Raw genomic sequence first — 15652 nt, 5'->3', positions numbered from 1 at the left:
AAATTTGGAATTGGTACTGCTTTTTGTCCCTGCAGAAGTGGGTATTCAGACTTGTATTTTGGAGATGCATTATAATTCAGGAGGGACACCCCATTTGGCTTTAGCTTGTGAAATTGTGGATACTTATTTTCCGAATATCTTGTTCTTGGTATATGCAGTAATAATTTCAATTTTTAACTATCAAAAAACCTACAAGCTTATTGCTGATCACACTAAATATCTGCCTAAAATGAGTAGTAATGTCTGTTCTGTGCAGTATATAACTTAGTGTAACTAGATGACACCTTTCTGTGGTTATGGTATAATTTGGTGCATGTGGTATGTGGTAGAATTAAAGTGATTTGGAATAATAAAATGTGTGTTAACACATTAACATTAAAGCTTCCTTGATCTTTCCTTTACTCACGTTGCACACAAGCTAGCCAAGTAGCAGAACTCATTATTTTGAACTCTATAATTGAGTCTTTTTGAAAACAGGGTAAATAATGAGCAATGTGTAATCAGATTGGACAATGTTGTGTATGAGACAACTGATGAAAGGTTAGTTAGTTTGTAGGTTTTTGACTTAATGGTTGAAATGGAAGCTTGCACATCAAACTAATTGGTACAAAGATTTTACTAGTGTTGCATAATAGTTGGTTCTCAGAAAAACAGCTGGTAGTGCCCCAATTTTTCAATGTATTTAGCTCTTTTTGCAATTTTTGTGATTTTGACATGTGCTTCTTAAATAGATAATGGTAACTTTAACAGATGATTCATATCAATCTTGAGTTTGGCATAAGAAAGCACCAGGAAATCTAGAGGGAGAGGAATGTGAAAATTTAAGTGCAACTTTATCCATTCAGAAATATTTTGAGGGGTGGACTTAATGAGCATATACTTATTCAGTACTTTGACCATAGAGAAAAATAGGGTAACTATATATTTGCAGTGAAATAAATATTTATCAGCCATATCCTGTTGTTGATACCTGCTCTTTTCATTGTGCTAATATGACTGTTAGCAGGGCTGTATTTTAAATTAATTCACTCCATGACTTGAATTAAAAGTAGTGCAATAACAGATGGTTGTAGGCTGGGATGGGTATAGGCATGAGGAGGAAGAAAGAAAATGCTTGGTTGGTCTTTGGCACTAAAGCCAACAAGTTATGTAAACTATATATTGAACTGCATTGTACTGTAGCTCTTTAAAAATGATGTATTCTTCTCTACAAAAACCAAGGAGTTTTGAAGTGAGGGAAAAATAAAATAGTTTTGCTTGTAAACATGAAAGATGCAGCTGCCTCACCACTGCAATATCTTAATATTCTTTAAGAGATCATACTGAATCATCAGTTGAGTAGCATACCTGCTAAGTAATGTGTCTGCTTACGCATCTGTCTTGTTTGGTGCTGGTAACTGCAGAATTTGAACTGTAGTGTGCTTTAAGGATAAAAGTTCTATTTTTAAGTTATTTAAGTGTCTTCATGCAGTTGGCTTTTGGATACACAAAAATCATTAATGAAGAAAATCCTTGGAAAATTGCAAAACTGTATGTTGTGTCAGGGTTGAGGTCAATGGACATGTTACTCAGCTAAGTTGTGGAACTTGGAAGTATGGAAATCTGGAACTTTGCAAGAGGTGATTTTTAACACATTGCATCTCAAAATAAGGCAATTTGAGAACTATATGGATCATATTCAGCTACTGCAAAAAAGTATTAGGGCTGTTACTATGAAAGTGGACAGCAGGTTTAAAAGGAATTAGAGGAGTTCATTGGTAACAGCATGCATACGTGATGGATATGGATTAGACAGGGCTGTGCTCTCTAACATCCCTGACAATGTGTTTATGGATTCTGGGGATGGTATCAGAGATGTAGGCAACAGAAATTTAGGTTAGTGTGTTGTCACTAAATAACATTTACAGCCACTCTAGGAAATGAAGTACTGGGATGGATGGGCTATAGGTCTTGCCAAGGAGAACATTTTTCATATTCTCATAATGCAGGTTCTGGTAACTTCTCTTACTTGGGGAGCAGCAGTGTGTTGGCAAGTTGTCTTAAGTATGAATCATAAAATAGAGTGAGAGCCAAATGAACTTCTAAGTGGAGGAAAAAGAAAAAGGCATTGTGAATAACCCAATATAATTTTGTGGAAACTAGCAATGAGTCTTGCATTCTTAACTCTGTAATGAGACTAAAACTACTGAAGCACATCTCTCTAATACTGACCGTAGTACTTGAGTTCAACATCTTTGCAGGAAATATGGGGGAAGAGTTATTAAAGTAGCAGTAACTTTTCTTAATTGAAAGTCATTTAAAGAAGACTTGCCAGGAATGACCCTTTAGAAAGAACAGGCAAAAGGGGCAAAGCTCTTGCAGGCAGCATGGAAATCGCTTAGGAATAATGTACTATGGGCTCAGAATAAATATGAATATAGCCATGACCTATTGAAACAGACTCAGAGCTGTTAAGCAATCAAAATTAACATGCTTGAACCACATGATCTAGAAAGACAGCCTTCACAATGTAAAAATTACATCCATATGTAGAAATTAGAGTCATGATCTTTGACGTTTTTATATAAAAATCAGTATAAAAAAGGCTTTGTAATGAAAAGAGAATGGATTAATATGTCTTTTTATAGATATTTAAAATGATCTTGGAACAAGTGGAATTAGGCTTTATATTTATCACTAATTTTTTAAACATATGTGGAGCTGAGAAGAATCGAGAAATTGCATACCTTTAGCTTAAATTTTGGAGCTAGTACATGACTGGAAACTATAAGACAAACTTGAGTATAATGGATAATAGATCATGGGTCATAATCAATATATTGTTTGAATATGAGTCATACCTGTTAGATGCCATGGGGAGGATGATGCAGTTATTCTAGTGTAGTAAAACTTGAAAGGTTACTACTACTGTCTCTCACGAAAAGCTCTTGAAGACATTTTAATGGTGAGGTTCGTCATAAATGAATACTTAATTAAGATAAAACTCTCAACACAGGAGCAGTTTTCAAAATAGAAACAAGTCACCAAGGAAACCTTAATGGAATTTCTGCAGCTACCAATTTATCCTGGTTTCCAGATTCTGAATAGCTTAAATAGTGAAGGGACAAACTTTACTTTCTAAAATCAAGTTAAAATACAGAATCGTCATACTCATTGGGTGATCTAACTTGGATGATGAAGTTGTGTGAAGTGATGTGGTCATGGATGTGAAGGGTGGCAGGGGAAAACTAGTAATTTTTTCTGCTTTGTAGGAAACTGAACTAGGTGGATTTTTAATAAGAGTTTGAACACTTATAGTTTTTTTTATTGGTGTTACCAAAGAATTTTTAATTCTTTCTTCTGTTGTATATTAAATGTTATTTATACATACAGATAAGTAGGCAAGACCATAACATATGTATGTTGCAATTTTCATGGCACTAGATGTTGGCGGTTTACCAACAGAACTTTTATGTTTGACCTAGTATTTCAGTGATAGCAACTCTTTCTTAGCTAGTGTAAGCTGATGTCACACACTCCCTCCCCCTTCTCCGTGTGAAGCAGAAGCTTAGCCTGGTAGTGTTGTACTTTTAGGGACAGGGATCATTCCTTCAGACTCAGCACACCCATTTTCCAGTGGCTGGTTGCCAGTGGACCTGTAAACTGCCTGCTAAGCATTTAAACTCTTCCAGCTTGACACAAAGTGAGCAGATAAAAAATCTCTCTAATCTTGAAATGCGTGTGGATGATGTGGATGATTTTAAAGTCCAAATGTAATGTGAAGTTCCATTTGTTGTGAAGGAAGACAAGCAAAGTTGTTCAAAGTGATGTGGATGCTATATGCCTACTCTGTAGGGTACTGTAGTCTTAGTTGTGGGCATTCTTAGGCTGTTCCTTTTAGAGACTAAGCTGCTACTTGTTAACCATGTTAATGTCTGCAGACCTAAAGTGACAGTTTCATTTCAATTTGATTTGTTGCAGTAGTGTATGAACTTCAGGTTTGCATGATTATTATAATATTCAAACCATAATATATTACTGTGGTGATATTCCCATTGGACTTAATGAGAATTCTGGCTTCAGGTAAGAACAACTGAGGAAACCTAGTAAGTTTTTCATGATAATGATTTAATAGTAACTCTGATAGTGATGTGAGAAGAGGTAAAAGTAAAGACATGTTCCAGCAGAGCCTGTTCTTGCTCTGTGACAATTCAAGCATGTGGTTTCATGGTAGGGTTGCTGAAACAAGTGACTGAAACTATGATCTTTTGGTTTTAGAATTGTTTTATTTATCCAATTAGTTTTTTTAAAATAACTTCGGGCACTTAGCCTGGGCATTTTAGATTCTGACTGAATAGTTTTGGTCCCATGGAAAGCTCAGTATTTGGAAGCATGTTTAAACCATGGAGTAAAAAGTAGTCAGTTGTGTACACTGTGGTTTGAGTCTAGCTGTTCATCTCTCTAAAGTTCTGCCTTAGAGAACAGAATCATAAGGTGTCTGCTAATTTCCTTCTAGCAGAATTTTACCCAAAGTATGTAACAGTTAATGATTATTGCTATTAAAATTCAGTATTCTGTGTGGTATTTACTTCTATGGCATGCTCAGCCAGGTAGCTGGTGATCTTTAGTTTCAGACCTTCCTGGTTTTGTTTGACTCTGTAATTTGCTGATTGGAATAAAACTATTAATTTACTACTTCTAATATCTTGCTTGGAATGCTAGATGTTAAATTCAGTACGCATATTTCTTGTCAGAAATTCGTCAGAGGACTGCAGCTCAAAGAAATGCTTCTACAACCCCACCTGTGACTCCTAAACAAGGTTCTCCCAAGTCCCCTGTTCCAGCATCTCCTAATCTGCAGAGAGACTCATCAGGTCTGAGCGGACTCCCAGAAAGAACTGTTGTGCCATCCTTGCAATCAAATGTTTTACCAAGACGCCCTGGATCCCCTGCTACTTCAGTGCCTGGAATGGGTAAACAGAGCACTTAATGTTATTTACAGTTTATATTGTTTTCTCTGGTTACCGATAAAATAGGCCATTTTCAGACAGTATGGAAATGGCATTTCATTTGGAAATAGCAGAGCAGTTATCTGATTAAGCAGGAGTTCCATATTCAATTAGCCATAACTCTTTACAGCTGGCACCTTTTGATGCTGAAACCTATTGCCTGAGCTCATTTAACTGTTATGGCTTCTTTGTTTAAATGGCAATAAAACTTTGCAGTATTCTGTAGTCAACAATATAGCATACCTTTTTATGTTCTTAGTTTAGAAGAGCTCTATGCTTATATAAATCAGGTGCAGAGGAGAACACTTTCAGAATACATTCATGTTTCTCACTAAACCCTGCACATATTTTTTTAACATACATCTTGACATTTATTTAAATTTTTACTCTAGGAGGTATAGTCATGCCATCTATACTCATAGATTAAAGTGTAAAATACCAAATACAACAGAAAAGTTGTCTCTGTTGTAGCTGAACTCTAAAATGGCATTGTTATTTTGGTACAAGAGTCAAAAGCTTAGCACTAGGTTACAATCTGGTAGAATTGAGTACTCCTTAAAATTTAGTTTCATATCCTGAAAATGTTTTTCCCTTGATTTCTGGTTTGGTGTTTAGGTGGAATGGACTTTATTAAATAGAATATGAACTAAATTATATTGAAAGAATTGCTAAATTTGAAAGTTTTGGGTGGGCAGTATTGTTCTCATTTTCCTCATAGGTGATAAAGCTGTGTATGGGTTCATGCCAGGCCTTTCATTCATTGCAGGATGTTTGGCAAGTTGAATCACAAGGCAAGAAAGGAGATGAAATGCTTTCTTGAATATAGAAGGAATGCAACTTGCCAAGAATCTCATGACCACCACTGTAACGTGGAGTGGTTCTTTGCTGTATATACAGGGATCAAGAATATGTTTCTCTGCCCTGTGTTCCTGATTTTTACTTGAAGCTACTTAAGTCTTACAAACTGCATGTCCGTCCTTACAAATTTCCATGATGCAGTCAAAAAGTAGGACTATACTCTCTAGTGGAAGATCTTGGGAAGCTGAATTTTAAAATGCCTTTTCATATTGTTTAGTGTAATGGAGTAAACTTATCATGGGAAGTTGTGGTCTCACTTCTCTGTAGAGTCCATTAAACCTTATTTTTTGTTAGTAGTTCTTTGGCTGTATTATGAAACTTCTATGAGCTGTAAAGGCAAGTTATTAGTAAATCTTGATTACCTCGAAGTACCAAAAATTAGCTCCTTGCACAGGAAATTGGTCATTTGGTTATAAACCACATCTACTGATACCTGCTTACTGAAAATTCCGTCATGAATTTAAAATTGCATGTTCCTTGTTAAGGAAGCTGACTATATAATAAAATAATATCAGCTATATAATAGCTTTTTTCTTAAGGGAAGATTCAGGCACATTGAATAAGCTGCATGAAATTCAGCCTTTACTGCATAAATGACTCAGAGAAAGAAAGAAACTGACTTGTTTGAAAGGACAGTTGCTAAGCCTGGGAATTAAAATATTCAATGTAGTTTCTGTGATAATGTCTTACAGGCACTTTTTTCCCCACTAGTAACTGGTATTTTGACCAAACATGTTATTTTGTCATAGATGGCAATGGGAGCCACTGCAACTGTCAGCTTATATGGAAGCACTGCTTTTTCTTGTGTTTGCCCAAACCTTCCAGGCATATAAGATCTCAGTCATGAAGTTGTAGTGAAAAGTGTGTAAATTCAGTATCTATAAGAATAATATTGCATCTAAGTTTATGCATGGCTTGCAACAAATATGAATAACCTTAATTATTGCTACAGAAGATTAATAATTCATTTTCATTAGGCTATATTTTGTAGAGGAGAATCAATTTAACGTGTATTACCACAGAGCTCCCATATGTTTGAAAATTAATAACCAGCAGGTAGTTGAGAGTTTGCCAAGCTTTGCAGAAATGACCAGTCTTTCTACAATGATTGCTTTTGATGTTTATATTAATTACTGGTGTCCATAACAGCATGAGAACCAAGATGGTTGGTCTGAATTATTAGCAGACAGTTAATTGAAGTAGTTCTTGGAGTGTGTTGTGATGTTTCATTCTAGGTAACTTTTATTCAATTTTTACTTAGTCTTTTAGAAACTTTTAATATATTGGTGATTTACAGGTCATACGAAAACTTGGGTTGTTTGAATATAGGCCTAAAACATTTGAGTGTAAGCCAGGTATTCGCAAAATTATTCTGGAGCTTTAATTTTATTGCAGATTGTATCAATGCATTTTCTTGATAGAAGTCTTTCTGGTTTCTGTGAATCTTTAGGAAATGCATTTTGCCTGACCTCTACATTAAACAGCTTTTGCAGAATCCAGTTTATATTGCACTGAATTTGTTCTACCTTGCTGCTGTGAAGGTTTTCTTGATCTGGCTTCCTGCCTGAGGACAAAATACAGGAATAACTTGGGAATACATTCACTGGTTGTTATCTCCTGAATTCAGTCCTCTTGTTTGTGAAAATGAGACCTATTTTAAAAACATTAAGTATGAAACTTTTTTTGTACTTATTGTTGAAGAGTTGTAAGTTGCAGTATTTTCTGATCAAATTTTCTTGTGCTTTTAAAGATTGGGACAGTCCATTTAGATCAATTATCCAGTATTGATGAGACCTGTTCTGTTATGAATAATGCAGCCTTAATGGCAGGATTAGTCTTGTTCTATATGTAGCACTTCAAGAGGGCACTATTGAAAATATTTGATTCTTACCACGTTTGACATTTGCCACAGGTTTAAAAATCTTACAGCTTTCCTAGTGGACTAAGAAATATGGCCATGTCTATTAAGTAGGTGCAATTATTTTATTACACTAGAACACACAGTAAAATATCACATATAATAATATAGTTGAAAATAATTTTGACATAATTCATGTCTTCCTAGGTCTTCATCCTCCAGGCCCTCCTTTGGCAAGACCTATTCTTCCTCGAGAAAGAGGAGTTGTGGATAGAGTTATTGAATATTTGGTTGGTGATGGTCCTCAGAACAGGTAAAAGTCTTATAAAAGAAATACTAAACACTTAGGGGAAAGAAAACTTCTTAACCTTTTTGTTTAAGCCAGATGTCAAGGTTAAAAGGATTGCAAATGAATTTTTCCAAAATTTTCATAATTAAATGGTTTTTTCTCCTTGTTTCACCTGGTATCTCTTTGCAGGTATACTGGTAATATTTTGGCAAAATTAACCTCTGTTTTGGGTGGTATTAGCCATGTGATACAAAGAAAAATCTGTGCTCAAGTGGGTGAATGATCTATATTTTGAACAAAAAAACCCCAAACCCATTGCATTAGCACTTGAGCTTTATATCCATTTTAAATGCCTTTAAGATTGTCTTCAGAACTGTCTAGTCCTATCAGAACTTCCATGTTAACTGTGGTCACTTTTCGTATTAACTGTATTCTAGTGAATATTAACTTAATTTAGGTGTTATTTTCTGACACTGATGATATTAGAAATATGTTGAACCATGAGGTTTAAAGTGTAACTAAGAATATTTCACTGTGCTTAAACCAACTTTAAATCTTATTATGTAATATGCAGATTTAGTTTGCTTTTCAGGATAATAATTTCATTGTGGAAATTACCTTTTAAGAGAAAATATCTAAGGTATTAGTCAATATGTAAGGTAAAATACATCTCCCTTCAGTGTGTTATTACTTAAAGGTATGTAATTATATGTTATTCATACTTTCCAGGTATGCCCTTATATGTCAGCAATGCTTTTCCCACAATGGTATGGCTTTGAAGGAGGAGTTTGAATACATAGGTAAGAGATAATCTGTGTTAGACTCTGTTACTAGGCTTATGTTTCATAACTAGTATTCATTATACTTCTTTTTGGTTGCAGTTAAGTACTTAACTGTCATTGTGAAGTACCAAATCATATGGAAACATTTTTGGGTAACTTATTACTCTGTATCTAAAGACTTCCTTCAAGACTTAAAGAAGTACTTTATTGCAACCTTGAGGTCAAGCATTTTACTTGTAGAAAACTGTTCAGTGGAAATAAGCTTCCTCCAGTGCATCCCTGAACATTGCTACTGGCTATGAATGGTTCTCAGAAGGTTTTATGTTGAGAAGCTATCTGACTTTAAAGTGTGCCTCTTTTAACAGAACTTAAAATTTTGCTTTGTTGAGAAGATCTTGGGGAGATATCGGAAAAAGAGTGGGAACAAGCCCTAGGGGGCTCTATGTGAATTTATGGCTGACAATAACTTGAGACAGACACAGCTCTTTATAGAACACAGATGTTTTATTTTGCCTGCCTTCTACCACAAGTGTAAACCTGATACTTAAGAAAACAGGGATTCTGAGATAAATCTTCTATTTAATTATGTTTTGCTTAATTTTATAAGTAAATATACAGCACTGAATGTTTCTTATGAAACCAAAGATATGTAGTCTATATGTCACCTTAGTTCAAATGAGTTCACAACTCAACTGTGCCAGAAATTGTCACTTCTGCCCTTTTGGCAGGAGTGGGGAGAGCAGAAGTAGGTGCTTAACTGCTAAGTGGTATCTAGTACTTCTGCAGAACAAAGCTGCTTTTTCTTAATTAAGCACCACTGAATCAGAATGCTCCTCAAAAAGCAGAGAGAGACATACCTTGTGGAATTTCTATCATCTCCTTACTCAAAGGGTGAGGAAAGTGGCATCTTAAGGGGAACAAAAAAAAAAATCATCTACCAACTAATTTATTTTGTAGGAAAGAATAGAAGAACAGTGGCAACATCTGGGGGTACTGAATTGCATTATTATGTTCACTGCGGTCAAATCTTTAATAGCGTTGGGCTCTACTCAGCACAGCAGCGCTGAAAGCAAACAGGTTTTTAAAAAGCAGCTGTATACTGAATTTAAAAAAGGACCTATATGGAAATGCTTGTGTAAATTTGGTGGAGATACTTTCAGGTACTGATAGTCACTTATTTAATTCTCTTTTTTTGTGTTTTGGGCTGTCAGAATATAGTGTAGGAAAAAAGGTGAAATGTGAAGTTAATTAGTGAGGCTACTTATGGGGTCTGCTTTGTGTAGCATTTAGGTGTGCCTACTGCTTTTTCCTGAATCCTGCAAGAAAAACTAGACCTCAAGCTCCACGACTTCCAGACTTCAGTTTTGAAAAAAAGCAATCTATGGAATCGCAAGCTGAAACTGAACCTCTAGAACCCAGAGAGAAAAAGCCCCAGGAGACTGAACAGGCAGAAGGTATGTACTAATCGCATCAAGTCTGGTCTTTTTAAAATGTCTCATGAAATCCCCCTTGTCATCTATCTCTCTGTTTAGATACATTTTTTTAATAAGAATAAAAACAACTGAAATAATCAAACAGGCTTCCTGGTGAGGTGGTCAATGCCTGTCAGTGTTTGAGGCATTTGAACAATGCCCTTAACATGCTTTAACTTCTGGTCAAGCGTTATATAGTTGGTCTGGATGATTGTTGTTGGTCCCTTCTAACTGAAGTACAGTTTATTCTGACTTCATAATAAGTGCAGTTTATATGTTTTCTCAGTTCTTGTCCCTGCTTCTAACTTAGGCTGTTAGTGTCTTTTTTCCTGTACTTTAAAACTTCTTCATATTAGTTAATATCTCATGCGAGTGATGGCATAACAAATTTTTTTGCTCAAATGTTACTGACAAACAGGAACTAGCACTGTAAATTACAGAAATGGTTAAGAAGGGACTATGTCCCCAAGTAGTTAACTTTCACTGTGTTTGGCAGGTTATTTGATTGAGGTGTGTTGGAATTTCTGCCTTTGTTCCTTTTGCTCTTTTCCTCAGGGCAGGAAAATCTAGTAAAACTGCCTTGTTTAATTTCAGGTAGTTCAAAGACAAATTGTCAATTTTAATTTAACATAGTTCCTTTTGAGACATTTTATAGTCTGCAGATACAGTAGGCATCTGGTGTACAGCCAACAGGAAGATGCAGTGTTTTAAAAGACTCCAGAAATTACAACTTCAAACCAGAGGATCTCCAGTTAGATGTGCTATTGAGTGCTTGATGGGACTTCATGTTAGTTTAAGCAGGGATCATGGTGGGAAGCTATTGAATAGTGTGCAGCTAGAAACGCACCAACTGTGGGAAACTCACAGTGCAATAGAAAGAATGTTTCTGCTTGATTATTTTTAACAGGGAGCACAAAATGGCTTTGGCCTTTACTTACTGGCATGGGAAGGCTGCACAGGACCAGTAGGGAAGTCGTGTCTAACAGTGGCTGTCTCAGGGTGTGGCCTTGTGAGAGTGCATTGTGGCAAAAACTTGGTTGGTTTCTTTTCCTGTGCCACAGTGCGCTCTTACCTCAAAGAAAGTACTGTTGCTGGCATGAAAGTAAGAATGAATGCAGACGCATGAAACTAAGACAGTGAAAATGTCTTATTTGCCCTCAAATCATAGAATCATCTTTTTAGTGAGTGGTAGATTTAGATGCTTCTTGGCTACTTTTGAACTTAAAAGATAAAGACATTATTTATTACTGAGATCTTTAAAAGTGGGCTTGTTTTCCTCTATGTGACTCAAATGGAGAAGTCCTTAAAGGATACTCAGCTCTTGGAGTTGTGTGCCTCAGGGGCTTCTGAGTATTATAACTACAGGTTCTTAGAGGTTTTGGGAGGGGTGTTTGCTAATTAATCTGGTATTATCATTGAAAGAAATGGTTATCAAACTATGCTTTTAGTGAGCTTCTGAGTCAGTCTATAAATGTTGTATAATAAGTAAAACCTTAAAAATTAGTGTGAGATTTTCATGAGGCACTTCAGACATAGGACTGAAAACTGCAGAATAGCTTTTGCTTTTTTGAAAGGAGAATTTTATCAAGTATTTCAGGAGAAAAATAGGATGGCTTTATTGCAGTAAATGTGATTTTACCGATTTACCTTTAACAATGAAAATTGTTTTTTGCGATGTGGTCTTGTATTAATGTACTGCTTTATTTAAAAACAACAAAAAGAGCAACTGTGGGCTTCATTCCCCAGTTCTCTTTTCTTGATAGGAAGTATGTGGTGAAATTTTTCAGAAGAGGCATATGAAATAAGTAACTGGTATACTGATTTTTGGTTTTCTAGGTTAAATAGCTGATCTTTTCTGAATATTTAATCTCCAAGATGATATAAGTCATTCTGTTATGATAATTGCTAAGCAGCCAGAAATAGAGTATGTTTTGATATTTTCCATAACTAATATCTAAGAAATACCTTGTTGATGTAGAAGAGGCCAGTGCCTGTCTGTGACTTGCTGTGAAGGAATCTCTTCTGAATGAGAAAATATTTCCAGTAAATCACTTTTTCCATCAGAACCGTAACACGAAACATAACTGCTTACATGCAGTTGGGCTTTATTAGTAAATGAACACATTCCTTGATTGTAAGGTATGAATCTATCATTAAGGTAGAGCTCTGGGGAAGCCTTCTGTTCACCACAGTAATACAGCTGCTGTTGTAGCAAGAATAGAGAATATCTTCCCTTACAGATGTAGACAAACATTAACATCAGGAAACCAACTTCACCACAATGTTGACAACACAGAGAAGTCCCAACTCTTCTCTGTAACTTTATAGCTCAAAGAAACTGCAAGCTAATGTGATACAGAAGTGCTATAAATATTTTTTTGCCAGTCAGCTACTTTGACTAATAAGTAGAGCAAGAAGCTGAATCTTTTTTCAGTTGTGTGCTCATGCAGTGACAGCATGTTACATACAACTTCTGTGGATAAGAGATCTGAAGAATGGTTATGGGAAGTGCTGTTGGCACCGAACTTCGGAATTTTGTTTTTTTAATCCTCTTGAAATACGAAGTCATCAGCTGTCAGTCTGATGCAGTTTACTAGTACAAATACCATGCTTACTTATTCAGCAGAGTAACTTGGGAAATTTTAGTACCAGAATGAAGAAATATACTTCAACTCTCTTCTTACCTTTTCCTTAAATGGCTTACTCTTGATGGTATTTTTTTTTCTTCATTAAAGGCTACTTGGTTCTCTTATGTACTTTTTAAAAAAGTATTAATGTTTGGATCGTATTGAAAAACCAACAGGAACAACTTTTAGCCTCTTGATTAATTTTGTCTTGCCTATATTTAGTACTGTTATGCTGCATTCTTGATTCAGGTTTATCATTTAGCACTGTTTTGAAGATTGAAACAAAATTTGACTGCTTCAGATTTGACCGCAGTGGTCAGCACTTCATGGACTGCTTTATGTATTGTCTCCAGATTTGTGTGGAATTCCTTGACCATCTTGCTCAAATATTTTTATGATGATTTACTACTGTGTGCTATGCTCTTTCCCTAGTTCAGCTACTATGCCTAGAACTCAGTGATTTCTCAAGCAGACATAGGTCAGCTTACCTTGAGTTCAATGGCTTGTAAACAAGTTTTTTGGTTTTAAAATGTATTATGTTTCCAGTCAACCACAGTTCAGTTTTGCTGGACATCATAGCCTTGCCTTTTTGGTAGGATATGAAGGGTAGAGGGAATGCTATGCTATTATCGGACTTGTTTTTCAAAGGCTTCACAGTAGCTTTCTGTGATAATCAAAGCCATTAACAGGCTATTGTGAGGCACATGTTCCTTAAAGCTACTTCAGCCACATGGCACTATGTGAAAGTCTGTCTTAACAAGGAGCTGTAGTAGTGAAGAAAACTTGTCCCAAAGGTCTTGAAAGCACAAGTAGCTATATTTTAGAGCAATTATCTTATACTAGTTTTTTGAATTCCCACATAAGAGGTATTTTCTACTTAATTTAATAGTGATGCAGTATTGTGATTTCACTGGTTACTCAGTGAAATACTCTGCAACAAGAGGAGGGGTAGCTGACTTACAGTGTGAAGTACATACACTTTTTAAGTACTATGGATTAACCAGGAGTGTTGGGACTAAAAAGAACTGCTGTTGCCAGGAGCGGGTTTTTTAAAGTTGCATTGTTACAGCTCTTAAATTTGCCTCAGGCCAGCGTAAGACCGTTTGCTGTTAATATCATGTAGGTGTAGCTACATTCTTTGGTTAAATCATGGATTAAGTGTTAATCATCAAGGACACTTCAATTTTCTGGTGTTATCTTTAAGTTTGTAGTCAGCTTTCACTTGTTAGCTGCTCTCACAATAACTTAAATCATGCAATATTGAAATCAGGTTGACTTTAGGCAAGCTTTCCGTTAATTGCTGTATGTAAAATGGAATCACTATATATTTTTAAGGAAGGCTGATCATATTTGGAGTTAGCATCACTTACTCTGATTGCCTGACTACTGTTTTAAAGGACCTACTCTTGAGTTCCTTATAACTTTGTCAGACATAATTATAAGACCAAAATTTTTCATGTAACTTTGTTTTAACTGAATATTCTGGAGAGTTTCAAGAGTTCCAGTAAGTTTAATCAAGAACAGAGTGAAGGGAAAAGTCATATAATACCTGACAATTTTTGCTTAAAGAAGCACCGTCTCCATACCTTTTAGTAGAATATAAAAACGAAAGCTCCATCCTTCTCCTGTTCCTCTGAATATAGATAGTTAGAATATGCACTTCATCGGGTTTTCCTTAGAAGCTTCTCCTTGCTTCTGTTAGGGCTGTGATTGTCCCTGGGGCTTAACTGAAAGGTGCTGTGGATGGCATCCTTCTGATCAGACTGAGCAAATAGTCTCTTTACCTGTGTTAGAAGGAGTCACTTCTGCAGAGTGCTAAGCATGATTCAGCTGAGGCCTGCAGGACTGAAACTCTCTAAATAAAGTAATGGTTGGTCTATGCTACAAGTGAGCTGAGAGGGCATGGAGCTGCATCTTCCTTACATCCTGTTCTGTCTTTGACTCGAGCCTGAACAGCAGCAATAAAGAAGGAATGTAACTCAAGTGTGGAAGGATTGTAGCAGGAAAAGGCACAAACTTATTCATAGAATTTGAGGGCGAAGGAAAAAATGCAGAGATGAGACAGAAAGAAAACTGACAGTTGGGAGATAAAGATTGAGCACAGGCAGAGATGGGATCAAGATGGAAATTGGAGAGCGGGAAGAGAGAGTGGGATGGTCTGGAAAGTAACTGGGAATATTAATTTGCTTGGGCAGAAATAGGGGGGTTGACTATCTGAGAGATGGCTCTAGAGAAATTTTGGAACAAGAAGCCAGGACAGAGCAGCCTGTGGTTGAGAAAGCAAAGAAGGAAGCCGAATCAGGAGGCAAGTCAACTGCAGACTTGCTGAGATGAAAGATCAAGTCTGACAAAAAAATGGAGAAACTGAGCTGCTCTGAGCAGCCTGAAGTGGAGCCTGGAACTAAATGGAGCCCTGTGTGGGAAGAGGGGTCTTAAGTTCTTGGTGTCAGATGGCAATTGTACTTGGTCTGATGGACAAGGGTGTGTAGCAGCTCCTCTTGTCAGTCATGACCTGAGCAATGGTTCTAAAACTTTCATCCCTGCTTGCATTCTGAAAGTCAGTCTGAAGCAGTCTGATTACTTTCAGACACCCAGCATGTTTTGATAAATATGAGCAAGTGGCATTTGACTGGCACTGTTTTTCTCAGGGGTTGGTTTTGGGACCAACACTGCTAAATATCTTTGTCAGGAACATGGACAGCGGGATTGAGTGCACCTTCAGCAGGTTTGCTGGTGACATCAAGCTGTGTGGTGCAGTTGAGGGAAGGGGTGCCATCC

The 15652-nt window shown here is 36.3% G+C and overlaps 1 protein-coding gene across 5 annotated transcripts in view; it reads left to right on the top strand.

The window, feature by feature from the left end:
• LNPK (lunapark, ER junction formation factor) overlaps positions 1-15652 on the top strand; it is a 51103-nt gene that overhangs the window by 20942 nt on the left and 14509 nt on the right. For all 5 annotated transcript variants that reach the window (XR_007904390.1, XM_051786643.1, XM_051786640.1 and 2 more), the window contains exons 9-12: positions 4734-4952; positions 7912-8017; positions 8723-8793; positions 10059-10229. Coding sequence is in view for 4 of the 5 variants with exons in the window: in XM_051786643.1 (XP_051642603.1) it covers positions 4734-4952; positions 7912-8017; positions 8723-8793; positions 10059-10229 (567 nt within the window). In the remaining variant the exon portion in view is untranslated. The remainder of the gene's footprint in view (positions 1-4733; positions 4953-7911; positions 8018-8722; positions 8794-10058; positions 10230-15652) is intronic.

Source organism: Manacus candei, unplaced genomic scaffold, assembly GCF_025592945.1.
Source record: "Manacus candei isolate 608988 ecotype Guabito, Panama unplaced genomic scaffold, ASM2559294v1 h1tg000023l, whole genome shotgun sequence".
Taxonomy (NCBI): domain Eukaryota; kingdom Metazoa; phylum Chordata; class Aves; order Passeriformes; family Pipridae; genus Manacus; species Manacus candei.
The sequence above is the reverse complement of the archived record's forward strand: the minus strand, read 5'-3'. Positions and strand labels throughout refer to the sequence as shown.